Consider the following 26,872-nt stretch of genomic DNA (forward strand, 5'->3'; position numbering starts at 1 on the left):
CGTGTCGACAAACATGTCCGACTGTGGAGTAAAATCTTTATCCAGTAGATTATTAATTGATTGTTGCTTTATCGAATTCCATAAAATCAGAGAAGTGCATAGTGTTTCAAGTTTGGTAAATGCTTCGACTGGTTGGGAGTAACAAAAATTTTATCAACTTCAACTACAGGTAAGAATAGTTTCGGTAGTTTAAATCACCGTTAATGTTGTCACAACCAGAACCTGCGGACTCGTGCATTCTTTTTTTTTTCCTTTTCGTTCAAAAGTTACGTTCTTTACTCAACCACATCTTGTCAATCTCATCAGACGTTAAAAATGGTGTTCATTAATTTTTGACAATAGCATTGTTTGGTCCGCTATGACGCTGACGTCGACGTGACAATTTGATAAGGTTAACGTTAAACCTAAATCACGATTGTTGACACCGACATTTTACGTAAAAAACTTACATGTAATTAGTTTTGCTGTCTATTTTATCCGTTTCACAAAAGTAAGAATTAGTTTATCCATCGCACATCCTTTAACTTTTATCAGAATTTGCAATGAATCAAGTAGTTGTGTATTCAAATCTTCAGATGCGAGTTCACTGCAAATTACAGACGTTTCCTATCCATCTACTAGCACTAATGCTTAGTTACTAAAAAGTATAAACTTCGCTCCGACTATTGTCATTAAAAAAAAAAGGTTTTTCTTATTGAAGTACATCATATGCTGATATCTGATTCAACAGACAATCAAAGTACATTATGTAATGCGATAGGTTATGAAACTATGGATGAAGACAAAGTCGTCAGTTCTCCTGACAGAGAGAACGATGAATTCAGTAGAACCATTGGCCGAACTACATTTCAACATTCTTGGGACGTCGCTGTGCCAGGCGAAGAAGATCTGCCGCTTTTACCAAAGTCGGATGAAAAACCAGAGACTGTCGATACAGACTCTGAAAAGAGTACTACATTAGACAACCCAGCGGAAAAAGAGCCTGAAGTTCTTATTCAATTTGAAAATCAGGAGGAAAAATTGTACGAAAATGAAGATTCCTGTGACTATGAAGATTCCTATGATTATGACGATCAATATGACTACCATAACACGTATGGATATGATGGATCTTATGAATATGATGGATCATACGATTACGAAGATCCTTATGGACTAAATCCAATGATGTTAGGGAGAAATAATAGATTACCAACTAGTAATAATGGGTCCCATATTAATCCAAGATTACCGCTTGGAAATCTTCATCACTTACCTCCCCCAAGTTTTTGGGCCAATACTCCACCTCCTAGAATGATGGGTACAATGCGAATGCCGAGGTGAGAAAATTTTATAGTTTAATAATAGTCTAAAATAAAAAAAAGATTGATTCTTTTGTCATTTATCACTTCATATTTGGCCATTAAGATGATGGAAATCACACCAGTTGACAAATGGTTAATATATTTCACACATCTATTAAATACACAAATCCTGCAGAAGGGTCACTAACGTTAGACGATATCTAATGATTCAAGTCTTATTGACAACTTTTCTAAGACTTTATCCGCGTAATAATAATTGTCAATACTGGTATTTATGTTTTCTCAGTTACAGGATCAATGTTTCATTTTCAGATTTGGAGCTCATATGTCAATGGGTCAGCCACTAGGGCCAAGAGGATCGATGTTACCATTTAGGGGTCCGAGACCACCAATGGTAACAAACGCCTTGCCTAGTACTAGCACGAGTCTTTCTGCAAACGCTACTGCCAATGAGAGTTCCACAGTTAATTCACAGAGTCCGCAACTTCAGAATATTCTGAATCAAGCATCGCTCATCATGCAAATACAAAATCCAAACTCATCGAATTCAGGGACCTCGCAGACTTTACATTCAAGTTATCTTCCAACTAGTAGTCAAACTCCTGGATATGGAGGAAGCTATCCGAACTCACTAAATTCTAATTTTCAGTCACATCTTTCTTTCAATACTACTTTGGATTCGTCAAATTACAAAGCCTCGATAGATTTACCCTCATCACCAAAAGCTCCAGGTACAACACAAGGTTGGTAAATAAAAATATCTTCAAACTTGAATATAATGAAAATAATTCCAATCAACAAGACACTATTGCTATCTGAAATGAGTATTTTTATAGAAAAATGGAAGAATTCTGAAGATTGTCTAAGTGCATTAAGTACTGAATTTTCCCTGTCATCCATCTTGATAAAGTACTGATTTTTCTGTGGCAGAGTCCGACCTTTTGGGACGAAGTGACAATGCTTATTCCCCTGACGATCCAACCCCAGATGAAACTGTCTCCTCTGAACCTGACGGTAACCAGCTAGTTCAAAGTACACCGGTGATTGACGTCTCAGACATTCCGACACCACAGACGCCGGAGAAACTTGAAAAAATTGAAAATACAGAAAAAACTGACAAACCAGTAGCAAGAAACACTGTAGAGGTTGTTGAATCTACTAGTGTTGTGGAGGGTCCTAAAATGATAAAGCCTGTTTTGGGTAAAGCTCAAGCTAAAAAACGTCTTATGGCATTTGCAAATAAATTTGGTGTCCTTCCCAAAGTTCAACCTGTCAAGCCCAAGGCAAGGATAGAAACTACTGTGGGAAAATCTGAGACTATTTCGAAGCAACAGAGTTCAGATGGTTCGAGGGCAAGGACAGAGAAAGGCAAAGGCAAAGGTAAAGATAAGGCAAAATCTTTACTTGATGAAGTGAATGATGCTAAATTGAAAATTGAATCAGCCTTGGAAGCACAACAGCAGCACAGCAGTAGCGGAAAGTCCAAAAAACATCACGGTATGGTTTTGCATCATTATAATGCAGTAAGAATGTAACAGGTCACTCCAACATTTTTTTCTTCACATTATATGCTTTGTAATCTTTTAGAGGACAGAGTTCCAGCAATCGAGGAAATTGTCAGAGAAGAGTCAATGACTAAGGGTTTACAAGAGTATAATAACCTTACAAGTAAATGTCCACACTTTCACTTTTTAAATTAGTAGTAGCAGTAGTAAGAATAATAACAATAAAAACAATAATAATCACTGTCAGTCCCTTTTGGATATATCCTCATAAGCTCATAGCTTGTGTGGGATAAGAAAGGGATGGGTTAGTGATAATCATTATGCATGAGCAAGCATTTCAAAATGTTCTATAGAAACACCTGCATTTACCCAGGATAAGAAATTTGCAAGGAAATTCTAGAAAACCTTATCCAGGTGTAACCGGACCGAGTTCAAATCTCAGCCTGTCAATTTGGCATCCCAACGACATGACCTCTCTTATAATGATTTTGAGTTTTGGCTCAGGTTCTCTTTGGCACGCTGGGGATTTGAACTCAAGTCCTTCCGTTCTGTAGTCCCACAGGCTATGCGTGATGCTGCTATGCTCGGTTTTTAAATTAGACATAAACTTTTTTTCAATGAACACAAAAGTAGTGAGAAGTTTGATTTTTGTATCTGAACAGTTAATTTTTCCTTTGTTACTTTCTTAATGTGATTTAGTTAAATGTTTTTATTTTAGTGAAATCATTTATAGCATTGGTCCTATTTTTATAGTGAACACTGAAAGAGAGTCGAGTGGGCGTGGCAGTAGTGGTGGAAAAGGAAGGTGGAAAAAATCACGTCACAATCATTCTGACGAAGAAAATGATCATGGTTTAACTCCGCTCAGGAAATTTTCAGAGAGGTAATTATAGAAGTACGAAGTAAAAAGTAAAAAATATGCAACATTATTGAAGTTATTATTATTTACCAGCTGGAAACTGAATTATTCACATATTTAACAACATCAAAGTTACTTGGATAGCGTTAATTTTCACGTGTTTTAGTATGTTATTTCATGATATATCATTACGTCGGGAGATTATTCTTGTGTTGATTAATAATATTTGACTTTCCTCTAAGTGTAACTTTAATCTTTCCCGAATATATACTTTGCTTGTATTATTGATTTTAAATCCTCAAAGTAAATTTATCTTCAAATTTTGATTTTGTTGTTAAGAAGGAGGCGTCACAGCAGAGAGCGTGATAAGGATTATAAATCCAAGGATGATAAAGGTATAAAGGATCAGTTAACTCATAAGATTTCCCAGGATAAGGATTCTCGCAAAAGAGAAAAAGAGAAGAGTAGCAGGGAAAGTAGAAAAGAAAGAAAATCAAAGGAGAGAGATCGCAAGAATTTCTGCAATTCCCCAGCAGTTCGTTTATCCAAAGAAATTGAAAAAGACAGGGAAAAGGAAAAAGCAAAGGTGAAGGAAAAGGAAAGAGAAAAGGAGAGAGAAAAAGAAAGAGAAAAGGACCGGGAAAGGGAGAAGGAAAGAGAAAAGGAGAAGGAGAAGGAGAAGGAGAAGGAGAAGGAGAAGGAGAAGGAGAAGGAGAAGGAGAAGGAGAAGGAGAAGGAGAAGGAGAAGGAGAAGGAGAAGGAGAAGGAGAAGGAGAAGGAGAAGGAGAAGGAGAAGGAGAAGGAGAAGGAGAAGGAGAAGGAGAAGGAGAAGGAGAAGGAGAAGGAGAAGGAGAAGGAGAAGGAGAGGGAGCGGGAGCGAGAGAGGGAGAGGGAGAGAGAGAGAGAGAGGGAGCGCGAGAGAGAGAAGGAAAGAGAAAGAGATAGGGAGAAAGAAAGAGAAAAAGAGAGAGAAAAAGAAAGGGTGACAGAGAAGGAAAGAGAAATCGAACTGGAAAAGGAAAGGGAAAAGGAAAAAGAAAAAGAAAAAGAAAAGGAAAGAGAAAAGGAAAGAGAAAAGGAAAAAGAAAAGGAAAGGGAGAAGGAACGAGAAAAGGAGAGGGAGAAGGAAAGAGAAAAGGAAAGGGAAAGAGAAAGAGAAAGAGAAAGAGAAAGAGAAAGAGAAAGAGAAAAAGAATTTGCAAGATCTAAAAATTGGATGGAGTTGAAAAAATCTTGGCTTTCTCTGGAAGAAATAGTTAATCGACGAAAGGAAGATCGATTAATAAAGAACAGGTAACTCCCGCATTATGTATAAATTTAGTAATTTTTTTAAATGACTTTTTATTCAGGTAGCCATACAGAAATAATTACTTTCAGAACAGCACAAGATTACGCACAGCATTTCGATCAGATGTTGATGATAGGTGAATATAATTTAAAGCGTTATCCTATCATAATTGAAGGACAGGAAGGACCGCGAGAATTTCCTCCAGAGTCCGTCCGATTAACTAAAAGAGGACGAGGACCTCCAGTACTATTCTCTGAAAATCCTCGAGTATCGTTGCTACTAAATCGTCAACAGCTTTTCCAAGCCGTTTCCTCTGATCGGCGAGACAAGATGCGACAGATATGTGAAGCAAACCATATCCAGTTAGTATATTTTTTTCTAACTGACAAGTGTTCTTTTATAATATGAGTATTTCTAATGGAGGTTTCATTAATAACCTTGATTCTTATAGTATTTCCACTGAGGAAGTTTCGTATTTTAACATTATACACTTTGTAAACTTGTTTCTATTGTTCATACTTCTTGTAGTAGTCCAACTCTATCTGTCAGAGACTAGAGATAAAGAGGTTCGTGGTTACTTGATAAAATTTGAGTATAATACTCGAAAATCTAGAGCCCCTAAAAAGGTCACGAATCAAAAGGAATCGAATGCCTGTAAACGTCTCATTAAATATCTTTGTGTTCTTTAGTATAAATAGGTAGGCCTTGAGAAAACAATGTTACATAAAATGTGTAACTTCTTTTTTTTCTCTTGTACTTCAATTCGGTTAGGCAACCTTATATCCTTTATATTAGTTGAACAGAGAAGTCCTCAGTTTAAAATTATTATCTTTTAACTGTCTATTAGTGTTAATTTGACTGAAGTGGATGAAGTGGATCAATCCCGATATTGGTACAAGAGAATGGAAAATGTAAACTTGTTAGAAAAAGTTACATTGCCAGAAGAAGATGATGCTCCAGGCCCTAAGTGGGAAAGTGACATTACAGTTGTGTCCCTCGAAGAAAAGAGAAATGTTTTTGACGTAGTTACAGAAGAGGCTGTAGGGAAGAATGTCGTACTTCAACGGGATGTCAGAGATATTGATGAAGTAAAAAAACTTGGAGACCCAAATGTGAAAGAAGGTATTTTTGTCATTAAATTATCTGAAGAACCTCCTGCGCAGTACTATAGCCGCTTGCGTAGATTGCCGATTGACAATAAGTTACCTTCTTTTCAGAGTCCGCGTGAGTAGTGGTAATAGCAACTTGTTGCCCTGGCCATGCATTAAGGCAATAGAGATATTTTTATCGCTATGTTTTTTCCCAATATTCTTTTTCCAGGTGATGTATATGTACATCTTGAATCAACTAAACCTGTTTCTGTCACAGGGAAGGATGATCGAGAGTTGTCACCTTCTGATAATGCAGGGGACCAGAAACTTGTCTCGGAATACGAACAGTTCATAAAAATGGTCAGCAATGATGTTCCTGTGTCAGCCACTAACTCTGATAAAATAACTTCAAATGGTAAACTAGTTTATTTCAGTTTATTATGTGTAGTTCGTCACTCCTTTTACCCCTATAAGTATAAGTTTCACACATCTTTCTCATACTGAGCGTGCACTTCATATATTAATATAATACATCTGAGGCGTCAAGTTGAAACTGGGAAAAGAATAAAATAGAGAGTGAAAATTATACTCAGAATTTAGCCAGCTTACGATTTGCGTACAACAATCATTACTTCATCTTTGAAACATTATTCTTATATAATATAAGTTCTGTTCTCCTCTGTAGATATGACGGTATCCTTTCTCATAGAAATAAACCTTTGCATATCCCTTTCGTTTATTATTATCTAACGAATTTCATCGGGATGTTACATAGAGAATTTGTAATAATGTATAGATTAAAAATTAGTCACCCGGTAAAATTACTTGAGTCTTGTGCGTTTGTTACATAACTACTGTTCGATTGATTGGTAAAGGCTATAGTTCCGATGTTCCTTCTGATTTTAGATTCGGTTCACTCTTCGTCATCATACAGTAAACCTGATTTGAAACAATCTACAAACAGTAATACCAGGGTTTTATCAAAGATGGGTAAAATGAATGAGGATATCCCACTGAATGATACACCCAATGACATAGATGTCAGCGACGTAGAAAGTGCCAATAAATCTGACAGATCTCTGGAATCGACTTTAGTAGCTGAAACTGAATCGAAGAAGTCTAAGAACGTAACGGCGACAGAAATTGGATCGGATAGAGATACAGATGTTGCAAGCAGTAGCAAAGAAGACTCCGACGCGTCTCAATCAATTCCTAGTGATTGGGAAAATGTTAAGATCAAAGAAGAAAGACTTAGCGATGGAAGTTTGGATAACAAACACTTCAAGAAAAAAAAGAAACGTCGAAAATCAAGTAGTGATTCCTCTTCGTCATCATCATCATCTTCATCTTCTTCATCATCAGATTCTTCAGAATCTGAGGAAGATGACGAAAAGGAGAAAAGAAGAAGAAAGATGAAAAAAAGCAAAAGTCAAAATAAGCGAAAAGTAATTCGAAAGAGATCGAAGAAGAAAGCCAAATCAAGTTCAGACTCTGATAGTAGTGAGGATCAATCAAGTGAATCATCAAGTGAGGAAGAAAGAAGATTGAGAAGCAGACGAAAACGAAAGTTGAAAAAAAAGGGAAAAAAAGTAATTGTTAAAAAGAAGCGCAAGCGGAGAATAAAAACTGACTCTAGTAGCTCTGATTCGGATAGAAAATTGAAACGAACCAAGAAAAAGGAGGATAAGCAATCCCGAAAAAAACAAAAAGAGAAGACGAAAATCTTGGAAAACAAAGGTGAACTGTTGAAAAAAAAGTCTGTAGATGTGAGAAAGAGTGAGAAAAAGAACACCGGCAATGACAGAAAAGAATCAGCAAAAGATAGTAGAGGAGTTAAAGAAGAAAAGGTTGATTTTAAAAAAGGTGATGTGCCATTCCATGAAACAGACTTGATTGAGAACATGTCTGTCCATCGGAAAAATCGTGTCCGAGAATGTAGCCACGATGATAATTTAATTGTAGCAGAAGAGGCAAACAAGTTGGATAGTGAAGAAATCCTATCCGCACCGAAACGGGATCCAAGAAAAAGAGCTGGTGAAAAAGAAAAGAAAAACGATAGAACTCATGATAAATTTTTACAGGAATGGGAAAAAGAAAGTATGCGAATGACCCAACAGATTATGCACGGAGAAGAAATTTCAGTGCATGATCTTGATAAAAAAAAAGGACGGAGCATGAATGAAAACACTATCGGAGAACCGTTCAATATTCAACAAGATGATAAGTTGAAAGAACAGGTAAAAGAAGCTAAACTTTTGGAAGAATGGGAAAAAGAAAGTGTTCGAATGACGCAGCAAATAATGCAGGAAGAACCAGTATTCAAAGAAACTACAAATAAAACAAGAAAAAGCAAGAAAAGTAGTAGCGAGTGGGAAGAAGACGACGATTTTGCTTCAACCGACAATTCAAGCATTCCACCGATATCAGTACTAGATCAATTGAATAAACGAAAAGAACGCCTAACCGATGAATGGGAGGTCGACAGCTTGGAAGAGAACCGAGAAGTAAATGAGAAAAAGAAACCTAAGCTGGAGAGAAAAATCGAGAAAGATATAAAATATGATGAAAAGACAGATACCTATATAGCTATTGAAAGAGAAATTGGCAAGGATCATAAGAAGAAACAAAACAGATTGCCAGCCCTCAGAATATGGGAAGATGAGGAAGAAGAAGGAGAAAAGGAGGCAATGATGCTGATTAAAGAAAAATTTAAACACACAAAAAAAGGTGAACCAAAAAGCAAATGGGACTTGGATGACTTGGGTGAAAACGTCGAAACTGGAGGAGAATGGAGAAATGCGGAAAAATTAGAAGATAATCAGAAACTCGCAAGAAATTGGGAAATTGAAAGATGTGACCGTACTGACTGGATGAATAAAGAAGACAATCTGGAAGATACAAAAAATAAGAAACGTAGAAGCGACATGCAAGATAATAGACGGTTTAAAGAATATTATCAAGACAATCGTAATACTACTGACCAAACTAAAGCTGAACTCAGTGGAAAAGTATCACCCAATGACTGGATAATTATGGAGGCTGAAGATGTATCAAGCAGTAAGTCTTATTCCAATACAACTGGCGGCCTGACTCCTAGAATAAAATTACATGAAGGCTTTAACATTGATGAAAAATCTGAGAAGATGAAATTCCTTCAACACAGCAGTAGGAAGGAATGGGAAGACAATGATAAGACTAGCGATTGGGAGGAGGCAGAAGAGATTACCAGTAAAAAAATTACTACTTCTGATATTGCTACGGACCCTATTAGTGGCTGGAGCAAATCTGTTGATAAAAGTACACTGGATGAGGGTGGGAGTTCAAAGATCACTGATTCAAGTCAACAAATCAAAACTAATTTTTATGAACCAAAGAAGGATAAAAAAAGCCGATGGGATGTTGAAAATTCGATCAATTACAGTGAACCAAATGAACAACTAGAACTCCAAAAGAGTGATTCGGATAAACTACTATTGATAAAATGGGAAGAGGAACATAATGATTGGATCAAAAGTACAATGCCAGCTCAAGATCAATTTACCACTAAGTCGGCATCACGCGATAATGATTTTGTACATTCTACTTTGGCAGAAAATGATACAGCTTCAAAATTGGTAACCGAAGATAAAACGAAAAAACGGTATAAGGAATCTAATGAATTATGTGAATCGTATGACATGATAACTTCTAAAAAGATTGATTACACAAAACATTCTTCAGAAAGCCATAAGTTTTCTGAAAAAATTTGGAGCAATGAAAATGAGAAAAAAACCCACAATTCTCTGAGTTCCTTAATACAATTGAATTTCAAACATACTCGATCTGCTTCATCTGATCAGGATTCTGACAGTTCAGACGTTACTTCGGAAGAGACTAACTCTGTGGATGCAAACTCATCCAAGTATAATAAGAACAATTTGGAATTGTATAGTCCAAGCTCGCCAGCTCTTTCACACAGGTCTGAAGTAAGTTCAAAGAAGCAGCAATGCTTTGCATTTTATTATTGACTTACTTTTGTAAACCAAACACCGTAAAATTTTTGATTTTGAAATATTTTGAAACCTATTTGAATGTCTTACTCAAAATTTTTCCTTCTATTTGCAGGATATGGATATTTCAAGTGGAAGTAATGAAAATCAGCAAAAGGATGACGTATTGATATCAAATATTCCATTACCGTCGGATGAATTTCCAGTTATGTTTGGATGTCAAGTTGCTAGTATCCCAATGCCTGTTTCTCCCCCATCTCAAATTTCTAGTGTCCGCACTAACAGTGGTTCCGAGCGCAAGATTAGTGTCACCGTTTTGAAAGAATCGGAGAAACCTACCCAAAATTTACAAATTGAAATCAAGACCAATGAGAATACTAATTCTCCGAAAGCTGGATACAACTACACTGGCATTAGCCTAATGCCCACTGATGAGAAGTCAAAATGGGAGTCTGAAGATAGTAATTTGAAGAAACTGAGCTCTGAACATTCTGACAAATCGTCTGTCTCAAGTACTAGCGCAGAAATCAGTGTCGAAAAAGACACTAACAAAAAGAGTGTAGACATATTTGCTGATTTTGAATCAAGCAGTGACTCTAATGAAAAATCTGAGTCAGAAAATGATTTGATAAGTAATAATGTAGAACTTGATCAGAAGGAAGATCAACTCACATCTCCTTTAAAATTAATTCCAAAACAAATTTTGATTCAACGTAACTCTGAATTCAGAAGCAAATCAATTTTGGAGGCACAAAAAGCAGACATAATTCAAGGTACTATTTCATTCAAAATTCAGAAAAAAGTTCTGCAAACAAATGTTTTGCCCAGCGATGAGAATGAAGACACATTAGATGAAGTTGAAAGACAGTATAAGTCAGAGAATCAATATATTGATAACAGGGCGGATATCATGCAAAAACTTGTAGTTGACGATTTAGCGGGAGTCGAACCGGTAAAGTTAAATCCTATGAAACCTAAGATAGAAAAGGATGCATTAGTCAGGATAGAGGAAAAAAGAACAGCACCTTGTAAACAGTTCATGGAAACGTCAAGTCCCATGGTTGATAGAAGCATGTCAAAGTTCCAAGAATCAGAGAGAACGGATAGTGACAAGTACAACGATTTTTTTATTGATAAACGAGATGTTGAGAAGCCTATTAGACGTTCGTTCTCTAGATCCCGATCTTGGTCTCGGTCATCACATTCACGATCGCGATCGCGATCGCGATCAAGATCACAAACGAGAACACGATCACGATCACGTTCTCGAGATCGCAGAAAGAAGAGTCCTGAAAGAAGAGAGAGAGATAGGTGGGGTAGAGAAGATCGAAGACGAACTAGAGGAATTGAAACAAGAGAAAGGGATAAATCAAGAAAAAGGGAACGGCTTGACACTCCGACTCACGAAAGTAGAATTAGAAGTAACATCAAATATTCTGACAGAGCAGAGAGTCGTAGACGAAGTAGCCCAAGCAAAGGCAGACTTGGTGACAGACGAAACCGTTCGAAAAGTCCTATTATAAGTAAACGTACGGCTGACCGGAGCAGAAGTCGTAGTCCAATGAGTAGACGAGATCGTGACAGGAGTCCAAAGAGACGAGTGGATGGAGATAAAAAGATGACTAAATCGAATGACAGATCGGATGGAAAGGATGACAAAGATTTCTTCAAAGACGACGAAGTTTTTTCGGCTCAATTAAAAATTTCTGAGGATAGAAGGGAGAGAATCATCAAAAGTCCAATTAGATATCCAGTTTTAAGTCCTGGGGATAGTGAGTATAATCAACACACTGATTTGATCCATTTCTTGAACGGAAGCAATTACATACACGTCATAACGTTCAATTTATTGTTTTAGATAACAGTAGGAAATACGGAAGTGCAGAACGTAAGATGGATAAGGAAAGGGATCGAGGGAGGTACAGGGACAGTATCGAAAGAGATAGAGAGAGATCTTATGACCCTATGGAAATACTCAGAGAAAAGGGCTTTGAAATGGAACGACAACGTAAGAGGTAAGAGTTGCTCAGAAATATGTGACTTTTTAATGATATGAACGTATATCTTATAGTTTCAAATTCTTCAGATTAAATGCAGAAACTGAAGATAGAAAGCATAACTGGAAATATGAGGTTGATGATGATAGAGATAAAGATACTTCTAGACGTTTGTTTCCAAATGAGTTTGACCTTGATTTTGAAGAGGATCGTTTGGGTAGAGCTGGTGATAGCTTGGATAGAGAGATAGTGGAAGGATCTATTAAATCACTCTCATCGGCTAGAGCAAGACACAGGTAGCCCCACGGACAGTCTATGTCTGTCAATTAATTCAGAATCGTACAATCGTTTTTATACTCCTTCATATTGACAGCAGTAAAAAGAAATAATTGCGTAATACGAACTATTATTTAAAAATACTCTTGCTATACGAATGTCAAACTTTTTACAACACTACTATTAAACTATGTTTTAGTGAATACAACAGGGAACCAAGCGTAGAATCACGATTGAAACGGAGCAGGGAAAAAGGTAGGGATAGAGAATCTCCAAATTGTGAAGTACGTGAAGGTAGATCTTATTCAAGATCGAGATCTCCACCTCGACTAGCGCACACTAGGACATCAGTAGACCGATATAAGACTTCGCGTAGGAGTAGGTCAAGGTCTCGGACTCCAGAGAGAAATATGAGGTCTGCAACACGGCTACATAGATCAAGGTTGGTCAATTTCTTTATTATTTAATTTGGACATGACTTGAGTATTGATTACAATTTATTCAATTGTGTATTGATTACAACAATCATTAACTCTATTATAAATCTATAAAAGTTTATGGTTTTGTAAATGTTGGAAACAAAGTGTTGTCTATGATGGATTAACGAATATTTTTATTGGTTCACAATATTTCTTCAGATCTGCATCCCTTGTAAGAGACAAAGATGATTCATCGTTACAAGAAAGTTGTACTGCTGGTAGACGGATAGAAACCATTGTACAATCAGTATCTACTGTAACAGGGATTACAGGAGTTATTCCTGACTCTACGATATCTGATTCAGAGCTTCTGCCAAGCAATGAATGTGTGAACCATGACAGCTCATTGCGATATGCAAATAATCCCAATACCAGTACAAATGAATACTATTATTACTCGGAAGGAAATTTAACGTATCCTCCCCGCATAGAAGAGTCCTCTCATCAACCAGCTGCCATTGGAATAAGTTCTCCTAAGCGTCTTTCTCTTGATGACAGGTAAATGGTTCTGCCTTTGATCATGTCCATTTTTCATTATTGTTCAATTAACTGACACTAGGACTTGGTCTACAAATTTTTTAGGTTGGAATTAGAACTGGGAATCAAAAAGAAGCAACAACAACAGATTCCGCTCACTGTACAGGATAGTCAACATGTCGGTTATCATCCTGCAGCCTTTTCTACTAATATTGCAACTTATCCATCTATGCCTCCTACCCCGATACCACCACTGCAACAACAATCTTATCAACAGCAACAACCGAAGGTGCTTCAGGTACGGCATATTTCATATATGTTAAATGTGATAATCTGCTGGAACAGATTCCACTTTAACTTGGTGTAGAAACACTTGGATACAATCTAGGAATTGAACTAGTTATTTCCCTGCATAATATAGTAAAATCAAAGTACACGCTTCTAATCGACAGAATTATCATTTAATTTCTCCTTCAATTGGAACACTCTTCAATTTTGTTTAGGTTGGTAATGTTCTGCAAGTTATACCATCGGAATTTACCAGTATTACTACTCCGCAACGAGAGTTATCTGCTATTGGGGTAAACAATTCTAGTCACGTGGTACGTGTAGGTAATGTTCTTCAAGTTGTTCCAACAACTCTTGATTGGGCTGCTGGACCTTCTTCGGATACAATAAGCTCTGCATATCATCGCCCTTGTCAGTCTACTACTCCTATTGGAGTTCCACCTCCATCGCCTGCAATAACTCTATTCCCTGCTAGCATCACTTCGCCTATTCCCATATCTAGGCCAGCAGTAATTCCACGTAAGTTTGACTTGTGCTTACAGATTCCGAGAAAATTTCATATAGTTCACTTTTGCTTTGCTATATCTCTTGCAGCAGTGGTTCAACCGATTTATAATTATGAAGCGATCTTGGAGGAGCGTAAAAAAGGGCGGGAGGAGCGGAAGAAACTTAGGGAAGAACGTAGGAAGGAGAAAGAAGTGATGAGAATTGAGAGAAGAAAACGGCGTGCAGAACGTCTTGTGAAAAAAAATCTCACCCTCCGTCAGCAGGAAGGGGCTACTTTTCAGCTGCTACATGCGCCATCCCCGCCTACTCTGACCTTTACTGGAGGAGAAGATGAAGAAGATGAGGAATTAGTTTCTAGAGATAATTCATTACCTATCTGTGACGGTGATCAGTTTCAACAAATCCAACAATCGGAAGAACAAATTGACGAAACTGTCGAAGGATTAACCGAGGAGGCCATGAAAGAAGCAAAGGATGGCAAAACCGACTGGCTGCCTCTTTTACCACCACCAGCGAAAGGCATTTTAATATCTCCTGGTTTTGGGTGAGTATCTTGTTTTCTTACTTTCGAACGTTGTGATTAGGTATTACGTATTTTGACTCTTTATCAACTGTTTACGACTTTCTATTTACGAAAACTTTAATACCAGTAAGTGCTTGCATTTTTTCAATACATTATTAATTGACTCGTACTCCTTGATTAAGTTATAAACATGTTGGAATGCCAAGTATAATTTGTCTATTACAATTGTTTCAGAAGAGAGTCTATGTCAAACGGGAATCCAGGATATCTGTTTGATGTAGATGAGGACGATAATGACCAGGTGCCAGATGAGGAACGAGAACATTTAGATACTGGTACCGATACTGAATTTGCGTTTACTGAAGAACAAGTAGAGAGACAGCTCCAAGCAATAATGGAAGAATCAAAAACCAAAGATGCATCTATTGCGGGACGATCGCGCGAGGAAGAGAAAGATGTTGAAGTTCGGAAAAGGAGGATTTTTAGAAGGAGGAGTAGAAAGTCTGTACAGTTTGCCGATGGGGTGAGGCCAGGAGAAGGAACCAGTCCTAGCGGCGGTGAGGGCGATATGCCGTCTCCACCACCGCCGATATCCGTATTGCCTTTGCGGAACAGCAATATTATAAACCATAACGCTCTGCGAGCGGCCGAGAAAAAGATAAAGGTTAAAAGATCGAAGAAAAAACATCAGAAGGTCAAACCACCCAAAACGAAGAAGAAGGTCAAGGTAAATATATAGTTTAAAAAGGCCAATGTATCTAAACTACAATTAATTCAGAGAAAATGGTGAAAATTATGTGCTTTGCGCTAGATGTAGTGGAATCCTCTTTACACCTATATGAAAAAGAATTTCGATGATTACAGGTAAAAATTATAAAATTGAAAAAATCTCGGGTGACTGTTCCTTCTCCACTGATAATTGAGGATTTGGACGAGCTGGACGAACGATCGCCGCCTCCTCCTCCGCCGGGATCTCCACCACCGCCGCATCTTTGGCCGTCTTATCTTGCGGCTTACAATGGAGCGGTGAATTTGAATCCCATAAATACCGAACCTTTGCCTCCTCCTGCAACTCTAGCTTCACCACCGCCAACCCCACTTCCTCTTTTGATTCCTCCACCTCCTTTAAACTATACAATTCAACCCTGCAACAAGACTTAGAAATAATTTATTGCGTTCCTTCGTAAAATTTACTTCTGCTTCTATCCCACATTAATAACTTTTATAAACCATCCTTGGTTTCGGCTGATGAAAGATTGTCAAAGTTGATCCCAATTGATGAACTTTTGGCAAAGTACGTAGTTTAGTGAGAGTGATATATTATATAGTAATGTATGGATAATTAAGTTTAACTTATAGTTGTTAGGATCGTATATTTCGTGTATTACGAATGTTATGATAACTGATAGTAAATTCATATTAAAATTTAAAACATAATTGTGAATATCTCCACCTAATTAACGGCTTTAATTACAAGTTAAAGAGCATCACCTTTTATTTAACTCACTTTAATTGATCTTCAATTCATTCGATGCAGTCATAACTGTACTTACGAATCAATCGAGAATCGATACCCTAACTGCAACGGAAATTTGACACTCTACGTATCTTCACTATACTACAACTACGCTACGAATGTAGAATATTTCTTGATTTGAATCTACGAGTATCAATCATCTTTTTATACTACATCGGTTATATCGCTTACAATGATTAAAATTATTGTTAAGCAATATTGATCGCGTTGTTCCGATGGAAGTTGAAATTTTTGTTGCTTGATATCAGTAAAAAAAGTTCGTACTCGACTTTCACAAGAGGCGGGTCTTATAAGGACGTCTATAAAATAGTTTTTGAAATGACATCTTGGAATATAATGTCGATTTACATTCAGGGTTGACTTCTGTTTATGTAAACGTATATATATAGGTATATATATTTTTTGTATCAAACTTCGGAGGAATTACAATTAGGTCGTGGGCTTCACCATCTATAAGATGGGAATAAGGATTTGCAATATAATATTAAAGTAGAATTTATTACTATTCGAACTATAAGAGGTTCCAGGAGTCGGCAAATTTCCTTCCCTATTTCGCTATCGAAAAACGTGCACATTCTTACCGGCACTGCGGTTAAAGAATACACGCATTAAGGATCACAGCGTTCTCAACTGTATCCACTGGGTGCTGATGAGTAGAATTTTCTTGGTTCATCGTTCATTCTGTTGGTCAAAAACCGGGAAAATTCCACTGACTATCCACTGAGTGCAACCAGTTACCAACGCTACTAATTCCATTGTAATATAAAATAATATGTGTCAAATAGGCGTGTTACGCCAATAACTTGAATGCTCTTAGAAATGATACTTATTTAATAGGTATATTCATTGTATAAAAAAAAGGGGAAAAATCCAAAAATGGAATTTCCTCTCTTTTATTAAAGCATCTTACTTCAAAATCATCATACCTGCATTAAATCTCTGATCTCTTCAAACTTATCGTTCATGTCCTAAGTGTTGACTCACAGACCATCCATATATGTATTGCTACATTTTTGGTATCATATATCAATGGTTCTTTACCGATGTAAAGTCAATGCATCATACTATCTACTTTAAATAAAGGGTTTCAATTCTAACGGTACCTTGATATAATCGGTAGAATGGTTTGTTCAAAAGATAAGAGATATATGGTAATCAGTTATCGTTGTATTATATTGTATATTAAGAAGCTGTATGAGAAAACAAGTTTTTAAAAGAATTACTTCTAGTTGATTTAAAATCAGATAATATCGATTCTTAGTTTTCAATTGCAATTGGTATATTTTACCGTTTTGATGCAATCACGAGTTGATTATCTAGGGTACATGTCTGTGCAATCGGAAAAAATCATAATATTCTTTATTAGATTTCTCCAATCAATAATGTCGTATTGAAAGAATTTATACAATTTGTGAATCCTTACTTTAAACTAGTTAACTCGTAAATTAACGCTAAACTCTGTGTCACTGTTCAATCTTTTACGTAATTAATTGACGATTACATCTGTTATACATTATGCTAATGACCTGTCCGAATTGCACCAAGCAGTTCGTATAAGGACTCAAGTCGCCTAAAGTGAAAGTCACGTGACAAAACCTTTGCATATACGTATATTACATATCGCCTACTGGAAACAATAGATTCTTATTTCGTAATTAGGTGTTAGTTACGCAGGTAAGTGTCACATACACACCCTGCACCGTTATTAAGCATTGTATAACGTTTTGATCGGGAAATTTATGCAGAGTTTCATTTACTGTTCATTACCATTTCAAATATGCTATACTTGATTTTAGTTAAGAAGCATGGATGTGTACGCATGATCGTATTTACTGTTTATTGTAATTTTTGCTGTACATTGCTGGCCAGCTGAAATTAGAATTTACTAGTTTCAGCTAATTATATTTTTGAAGATTATAAAGACAGTCATAGTTTTCACGTCTGCATGTTTGGTACAGGTTTACAGCACAGACGAGCTACAATAAACATCATTTGAATATTACGAAGAGTGAAGTGCGCGGTGTATACAGCACAATCGTAATCGAACATTATCTACATATATCGAATCTCGATGTTCCGGTTCCGGGTTGATGTTAAAATTCGTTTCAACTTCATACAAAGTTTGTTAGCGACGGAATTTGTTCGGTGTTTGACAGAAATAATATGCAACAAAAAAGATTTAAATCTGCTCCGAGTTTTTACCCTAAACTTAAAATTAAAAGGCAATGAAAATCGCGATGAAACTATCTGAATAAAAAGTGGTAGAACAATTGAAACGCCTGAATGTAGGCGATGATTCGTGATAAAACAATTGAACGGTTCGAAAATGTGCGATAACGTCCGCGAGTTCAGGGTCGGCATTCAGAGTTGTGTTTTCGCCGAGTGTATCTCTAGCGTGTACGAGACTTGATTCTATATCGTACGTTACACAGGTATACATATCTGATCGTAAGTGAAAATTAAGTCGGCATTGCGCCGCTCCGCGTAATCGAGTAACGAACACGTATCGGGCATAGTTTGCTGCGGCGAGAAAGGCGCGCGATAGTTTTCTTTTCTTACGAAAAAAAAAAGTGGAACGAGGAACGAGGAAAGAGGCTGTCGATAACTGCAGACACGTTCAGGTTGACAATCGCATCGAAGTGTTATGGTAAGCCAAACGAACAGAGTCGGGATTCCGTTCTCGGTGTATCGAGGCTGTTCGTGGACGGCTTCCTTCGCCCGAGCCGCGGCACAAGCTAAACCCTGTGACTCGGACTCTACTGAACTCGACATGCCGATGGCGGCAGCAGTCAGTGAGCACTTGTTGCTGGGGCACTCGGCAGCACACCGGGAATCTACGAGCGTAAGACGAGATTTTTTACAGCTCGTGTATCTCGTTCAAAAACAAGGAACGTTGTAAGAAATACTTTGGAATTCGCGCTTCGTGATAGAGACTGTGTATACAGCTCGTTATGCTGGATTTACACCAGAGAGAAATTATTTTCCTTCGAAACTCACCGGACATCGAACGTTTTCAAAAAATTTTACCCGTCTGAAGTTGGTCACTGGTGAGGTAAAATCGATACAATCTCGTCGTTTTCTTTTTTTCTCTGTACCGACCCGTCTGTATCTGCAGTAAAGTATTGTGTTCGATCGCGAGTGATGATATTATACGTTATAATATCAGTAAATGAACGAACCATCCGACAATTGCTGATACAACAATACATACACACGATTCGCTTGTTTTCTGTCGGCGAATAAACAATCGAACTCCGCTCGGTTCCTGATACGGAACAAGACTCGTGTCTATAAGCTATAAATGCGCGGTTTAAAAAATGTTTATCAACTTGAAAAAACGCTGTACGTGATGCCGAGTTTAAATTTCCATCATTCAAATGCTGTAAACTCTTGTAAGCGTAAGCACGTGTCATGATATTTGCTTGACCGAAATATCCTAACGGTGTTCTAGGACGCGTTCAAAGAACAGTCTACAGAGTATTTTTCTTTTCGTTTATCGGTGTTCTTCGATGTTAGGTGTGCGATTGTGTTTGTGCGTGCGTGTAGTGTTGACATACTGTATAATTGCGGGTACGTAGTTTTTAATTTGAAAATCGGTGTGAAAGTGTATACAGTGATATAAAAGTATAAAGCTATAAGATATAATTATCGAGTGCAGAGATTACAGCGTCAATTGTTTAATTCGTTGCTGCTTCGTCGTTATCTAGTGTTTTTTTATCTCTCGTCTTTTTCATAAAAAATTTAAAAAACAGCCTTATTCGATTTTCACTTGAACCTGAATTATACACACGTGGTCCGCGAAGTGCTGCGCTGTCATGCGGCTCGAATAAACACACAACAACCCGAACATGACTAAGGCTAATTACTGAGCGAGGGATAAAGGAGACAATTGAAGTGAATCATCATCGTACCTGGCCAAAGAAAATACCCGGTAAGTCGTTCTACTCTATTTCAGAAACCGAACCTTACCCTTTACGACCACGGTCTTATTTGTGGTTCACACCGTGAAAAACCGCGGTGTTGATTTAGGGACCACTTGTTGCCATAAATCGAACGATTTACACCGATGATGTTTAACTTAAGGCTAATCCGTGTGGACCTTTATTGACAATTTGAATTTTCTAACAGCGCATATTCCATTAGGGCTAATTGAACTTTCGCTACGAAATAGCCTGTAATTCAATATTACCGTAAACAGGATGTACAAGCCAGCTGTTTCTTATTTCTACTTTTCAGATGACTATAGAGTTTTTATTGCGGCGGAACACGATTCGCGTATATTATATATCTGTGTAATTTTTATCCCGAAAGTCGTACCGAAGGCTGATGTCGTTTGGCTAGAATGACGTAGGGAACTGGTTGAAAATACTGAGATGTTATTTTTTCTTTATCTATCCTCTGTACAAGCTGCCTACGATAGAATCGCGTATGGATTATAACACGTCGACGATATAATTTTACAGCGGTTCACAGAGAGCGAATATCTAGTTAGCACCTTCATATGGGAAACCTGACGCCAACCTAGAGTTCTTGATTTCCAATTCAACGCAGCCTCTATACCCCTGAGCGCACACACGATTATACACCGCTTGAGGGAAATTATTTATTTCCTCCAGAAATGCATTGACTTTTAATAACCGCGTGCAGCCAAGTCGAGACGACTTTTTATCGCGATTTTGAACCTTGATATTAAACACCGAAAGACGAGAGGCTTCCTGTTTAAAACCAGATTAGAAGACTGATAGGATGGGCGCGGCGTGTCTGTGTAAATTATTGTAATGTTGACGAGCGGTTCGAAAATTGTAAAAATTTCTCTGCCTCTTCGTCACGAATTGGAATAATTATACGTTGTTACATGATAGGTATACGTATAGGTACATACATTATATGTACCTATAATACGTGTATGAAAGCGTGCGGAGATACTTTATTGCCGGGTATGAAAACTGAGATTTGAGGACAAACGCTATCCTATGCGGGGAACCGAACAACACACCGTTCACTTTCTGATCGTAGGGACTTAATTCCCTCTCTTATTATACGTTCACCTCTCACAATATTGTCGGTAAGTTGCTGCTGCAGCCTCGGGTTAGGAGCGAAATGATCGTGCTTTCTTCTCTCCGACTTGAGGAACATGCCGTAGTGTAATAATCTGTGCGATTAAGTTTAGAATCCACAAATATGTACCTACACGGAGAATTTGTCACAGATGCTGGAGAAGCACAGCTTGCTAGTTCGGTGAGAGAAACTAAATCGCGATACCTAAACGCGAAAGAATTTCTCGAGTGCCCGTTCGTTATGCACACGGTAGATTTATGCACCGATTGCAGAGTCTTGAATTGAATAATCATCGTTTCTCTCAGATCCCGATAACCAACGAAGCGCGGGATATGCTTTCCTAGGTAAAATAATTAACTTGCATACGGAAATTGAGACACAGGTGGAGGCCGATCCGTTTTCAATTAATTACTTGACCGCTGTGCACCGTGATTATAGAAACACTGACATTTACTCTAATTCCTTTTCTCAAATCTAATCATGGATCAGCTGTACAATATTTTTTTCATTTTTCATCTTGTATACATACCTAATTGAACTTTGTTTTCTTATATCGATTAAATCCCTGCAGTGGTTCGTTAAGTTGAGGGATATTCAACGAGTTTTATTTTTCGAAAATCGCGAGTTCAATTCCAGTGTTAATTATTGCAATATAGTTAAATAGATTCATCTTTTACTTTAATTCCCCTCGTTTTGCAAAGCAAGGGTCGTTATTGCTTTGCCCCAATTATAAACGCTTTTCTGCACCGATTGTCCACACAAATTGTTCATGTACATAACTTGTCCAGAATTTTGCACAGGGCTTATCATTGCCCGTACATAATCGACGTTGCTAATTGCCGTAGATTGATTGAAAATGGCGGAAGTATCGATATGGTTACTCGGTTACGGGCTTGTAAAATAACCGTCCTGCACACATATGGAGGTAAGAGTCAAGAGCGCGACGAGTGAGTAAGAGGTGGAGGTGGAGGTGGAGGTGGAGGAGGAGGAGGACTGGTCGAATATTTCTATTAATCGATTATCCAAGTATGTAAAACGTGAAAGGTGTTGCTGCTGCGTCGTTTTGGGTTATATACATATAATGTATAATCTAATCAGGATATCGACAGACCGGAAATATCGGGAACAGTCCGGGAAAAGTCAGGGAATTATGATGGTCCATACGGAAAAATGTATTTCTTTTATAAATCGTTATCGAACCGTCATCCACGCATCGTAAATTTATCTAATCTCGCTTTCGGAAACGGCATCGTGCAGTTCTTACCCCCTGCCTCCCTCCATCGCCAATTTCTGTGGATTTTTTGCGCGTAAAAACCGCCCAACATTACCTAAGTTTTGTGGAAAAATGTGAGGTAATTCTGAATTTTTTTACGCTAAAAGTCAGGGAACTTTATTTCAGCAAAATTGTCGCCACTCTGTCTGCTGATACGTATCACGTACGTATTGATCGACCGCGTTCTGTAGGTAATAACAGTTTTCGAATCGAATAATTTTGCACAGGTGCAGAGTAGGTATGCCATAATACGAACAATGGTAGAGACCGCGTTTTAAAAGGGCCTTGGCATTTCTAATGAATTAGGTATGTATGTTGCGTATGATTACTTGCCTGCATAGGTATTGTACGAGACTTCGCTAATTAGACGACTCTTGTATCCCCCGTATAATACGCACGATACGAATTATAAACGATAGGATTTTAGACGACGGCTATTTATCTCTATAAAAACTCCGTCGACAAGCCCTTTCGATTCAATAATTAATCAAACGTATGCATACGTGCGTTTACAAGTATACTTACGATCAATTCGCTGCGATGTCTCGCAAGTCCGATGTCCGCGCGTTGAATATGCGCAACGCTTGTCCGTAGTGAAAGTAGGTGTAGCCTCGTTGACAAGAAATTAGGTACGCATAGACACTTAGGTACAATGGTAAAATTATACGCCGAGAAAATAAAGAACCACAGCCGTAATATAAGCTAAGTTCAGGGAAATAAATTAATTGAAGCAAACAATTAATTGAAAAAACAAACAACAATAACGGACGGTCGTAAATGTTAAACCTTCTTGTGAACGTGAGAAACTTTTCAAACTACTCTATATTTAAAGATCCTTCGGATATTCGATGTTTTGGTTAATTGTACATCGATGATTTTGAAATTTAATGACTTTTAGCGAATTCCCTTTCATTTTCTTACAAGCAATTGTACGTCGTCTAATCAACACGTTACTGCATTCATACCTACGTGCGAATATAACATTCTCTCGCCGAGTTTTCTGTACATGTATTTGTTATACTCTTGAGGCACATACGTGTTATACGTTTAACAAGAATAGATTGGGCATGTTTCTTTAATAGTCGCAGAGAGTGACTCCAGACGATTGAGATAAATTTTTATAGACTATCTTTCCTCGTCTATTTTGACCCATTCTGTTATACTTGCACTTGCGCGGAAAACCGATTTTTTCACTATATATCCTTCGTGCTGCACGTCTGAATAGTAGTGTAACAATTTTGATGATCACGACGGATTTAGAATATTGTATTTAGGTACTGTGCATAATTGCACATACTGTGCACACAGCGAAAATACGAGAAAAAATTAACAATCGGTTGAAAAATTTACATCCTTTCAAATGATGAAAACCGCGAGTGTCATTTCACCTTATTACAATATAACCGATTGTGAGTCGTTATTTATAACATAGTTTTCCTCAAATTTTAAGCGAAATTATCCAACATATTCAAATATATATATATATATATATATATATATATATACGTATAAAGAAATTTAAGAATTAGAATTTAAAATGCATTTCAACGCTTTTGCTTAGGCTAATTTTCGAATGTTTCCATTTTTGTTTTCGAGATGTCTATAATTTTCCACACGGTATGAAAAATAAACGGTTCCGTTTACGGTTTATGTTCGTTATATCTAAAGATGCAGGTAAACCTATCCTGTATAAATATTGCATGGTATATTCATGCACTCGGCTCGTCGCCGCATCGCGGACTGACTTCGAGGAGGGGGACACCCCGTAGTCTATCATCATCATCATCATTATCATCATCATCATCATCATCATCATCATCATTATTATTATTATTACTGTTGTTGTTGTTGTCATTATTGTTATTATTGTGACGAGGACGACGACGTGTGCGTCTTTTCCCTCCTTTTTCTCTTATCACAACAATCAAGTTGGGGTCGGGGTTCGGTGTTCGGGGTTGGCAGCGCGTAGTAACGTTAGGGTGAGGCCTGCCGGCCGCACCTGCGCAAGAACTTCACCCCCGCCAGTGAAATTTCGTAGTCACCCTATCCCGCAGAGCCGTCGCGACCCGACAGCCGCCCTGCCGCCTGCGGCTCTCCGACTCTGAAACTCTTCGTTCTTCGTCGTTGAGTCAGTAGGTCTGACGTCTACCGGCCAACTGGCAGTCGGTCGGTCGGTCGGTCGGTCGGCTCTTCTCTCTTCCGTCGTACACACGGTGTATTAGTATTTACAACGGTCGGGAGGGAATTTTTCACCCCGATTATAAGTATAACTGGAGTTGTACACGTCTAACGCAGGTGGTAGGGAGGCAGAGACCTTACGTCCGTTGGTTCGAAATTTGTATATTTAAAACGTCGGGAAAAAAGGCGTTATCCTTTTATCACCTGCGACGGCGATATTGAAAAATCGAAAAAAGAAAAAAAAAAAAAAAATTAGCAGAAAAGAATAAAAAAAAACTTGAGATTACGTAAAACCAAAAGTAAAAAAATTAAATCACCAAAGCGCGGCGCCGCGTATTTATCGTACCGAAAGCCGCAGCGACGCCGGTTCTACAATAAAAGTATAAACTTGAACAAGCCGACGTTTCTAATTTCAACAACTGGAAAAGAGAACCATTCTTGTGGAACCATTGGAACCGTCGTATAACGGAAGCAGAAGAGCACAAGAGCCGAATCATCCGGCTGTACAACCTCCGCCGACAACAACGATCCTGTTTTAAGTTAGTGCGCCGCGTGCAGCCGACCGCGTTACTTCGTAAACGCGCGGGCCTACGCTTGTAACATTTTACCTTCGTACATACCCTGCACCTTAACTCGCATCTCTTCTGCTTCCTATAATCTCATTCTCTCTCTCTATCCCTGCTTCTTTGTCCTTATATCACATTGCAAATTCGGGATTCATTCTTTGTTTTTTTCACACTTTCATCCTCGATCAAAAAATATATTTACACACCTTTTCGCTGGGAATTATTTTTTATTTTACTCGCACGCACGATACAACGTAGGTGTATGCTTTGAACTATTCGTTTTATTTTTCACCCAGTTTATTATATATACTTTTACCTGCTTAGCTTTTCGAGATCGCTGATCGACGTGAGCTGCGTTTTATTTTTTCTTCTACACCGCTTTTTATTATGGATACAAATCGTGGCCTAGTATCGTCAGTCGCTTTTTTGCAATCGTCGAATCAACCTTTATTTCCGAACAGACTTTTAATTACATACGTACGTATCCGTCAATTGTTGAATGATTGATAAGCCGTGTTTTATCTTTCACTTTCCTGCGTGTGCGCACGGTTGTCTTTCTGATAACAATGTATAAAATAAAAGCGGTGGAGATGAGAAAGAAAAAAATGCAAACAAAAAAACAACAGTAGTGATAAAACCAATTATTCACCGTTTTTTCGTTAGTTTTTGACAAAATATTGACATCGTATTCGAATTTTCGTGCGGTACGTGCAAGGTGTTCAAGGCGTTTGATCGTCGAAAGTGCGGTACAAATAATTGGTGAATCAGCGCGAAAAATTTAAACCGTATCTTTCACAATAAACAAAAAGATAAAAAAAAAAAGAAAAAACAACAATGAAAATTAACAATAAAAACAATGATAATAATAATAACAACAATAGTCATCGACAAACTATTGGCAATAGAACTAATAATTGCACAAAAATGGGGGCAACTTCCGTGAAAAATGGTGTTTGAACCATAGAAATAAAAAAATGCAAATAAAAAGAGACTGAAAAAGAAAGAAACAATATAATAAATGTGTTTCCGGCGGGTCTTGGCACTGGAAGAATTCACAGATGTGTATTATGTAATCGTGGATCTTGCAATGCCATCACTTGCTGAAAACCGACTCTACGCAATAGAAGCTTACGCTAAATGTAGTTAGTTTGGTTACTCGCGAAGTTTCGTCGACAAATTATACCAGATATTAAAAACAATCATATTTTATGATCCGTATATAGCTGATGCAGCGAATACGACAATTTTTAAGTTAAATGTGACAATTATAATGATACAATGACGTATTATGTTTTAGCATGCGATCGACAATGTTGTCAATGAAATTTTAATGGAAAAATAAAAGTTGGAGTTTGAGAAAAAACGAAAAAAACCAAAAAATAATTATAAATTGTAAGGAAAAGAATCTGCTCTACCAAAAACTCCCGCCGATCATCGACGCACAATCTTTGGGAAAAATAAATTGCCCGCACATTGTTCTTGAAAAAGGCAAATATACATTTTGTTATCCGTACGCGTGTACCTGTTATAATAAACCTATACATGTATTTCACTAACAAAAATTCACAAAAAATTATGCCAAATAAAAGCAAGAATTGAGTAAAAGAACTGCATTATACCTACTGATGTTTGCTTTTCGCATTGTTGGACTAGAAAAGGAAATACGTTACTATTGGT

General features: G+C 37.6%; 1 protein-coding gene across 1 annotated transcript; it reads left to right on the forward strand.

Moving 5' to 3' along the window:
* Positions 1–6: 6 nt before the first annotated feature.
* Positions 7–16,015, forward strand: LOC124180829 (titin homolog). Its single transcript, XM_046566674.1, has 22 exons — positions 7–169; positions 761–1,319; positions 1,617–2,047; positions 2,235–2,801; positions 2,892–2,972; positions 3,563–3,692; positions 4,008–4,341; positions 4,735–4,961; positions 5,046–5,318; positions 5,804–6,180; positions 6,277–6,462; positions 6,954–10,012; positions 10,152–11,808; positions 11,895–12,051; positions 12,108–12,329; positions 12,509–12,751; positions 12,948–13,286; positions 13,371–13,563; positions 13,769–14,072; positions 14,148–14,604; positions 14,818–15,310; positions 15,448–16,015. The coding sequence occupies exons 2-22, from the start codon at positions 772–774 to the stop codon at positions 15,742–15,744; spliced, it is 10,575 nt and encodes a 3,524-aa protein (XP_046422630.1). The 5' UTR covers positions 7–169; positions 761–771; the 3' UTR covers positions 15,745–16,015.
* Positions 16,016–26,872: the final 10,857 nt, after the last annotated feature.

This window comes from Neodiprion fabricii, chromosome 1 (genome assembly GCF_021155785.1).
Source record: "Neodiprion fabricii isolate iyNeoFabr1 chromosome 1, iyNeoFabr1.1, whole genome shotgun sequence".
Classification (NCBI taxonomy): domain Eukaryota; kingdom Metazoa; phylum Arthropoda; class Insecta; order Hymenoptera; family Diprionidae; genus Neodiprion; species Neodiprion fabricii.

What these genes read in the sequence shown, in the direction of transcription:
- LOC124180829 (XM_046566674.1), top strand. Translation starts at nt 772, where the DNA reads ATGGATGAAGACAAAGTCGTCAGTTCTCCTGACAGAGAGAACGATGAA. An exon ending in AGAGTATAATAACCTTACAA is followed by an intron (nt 2,973 to 3,562) that starts GTAAATGTCCAC and finishes CTATTTTTATAG; the next exon opens with TGAACACTGAAAGAGAGTCG. An exon ending in ACACGGCTACATAGATCAAG is followed by an intron (nt 12,752 to 12,947) that starts GTTGGTCAATTT and finishes ATATTTCTTCAG; the next exon opens with ATCTGCATCCCTTGTAAGAG.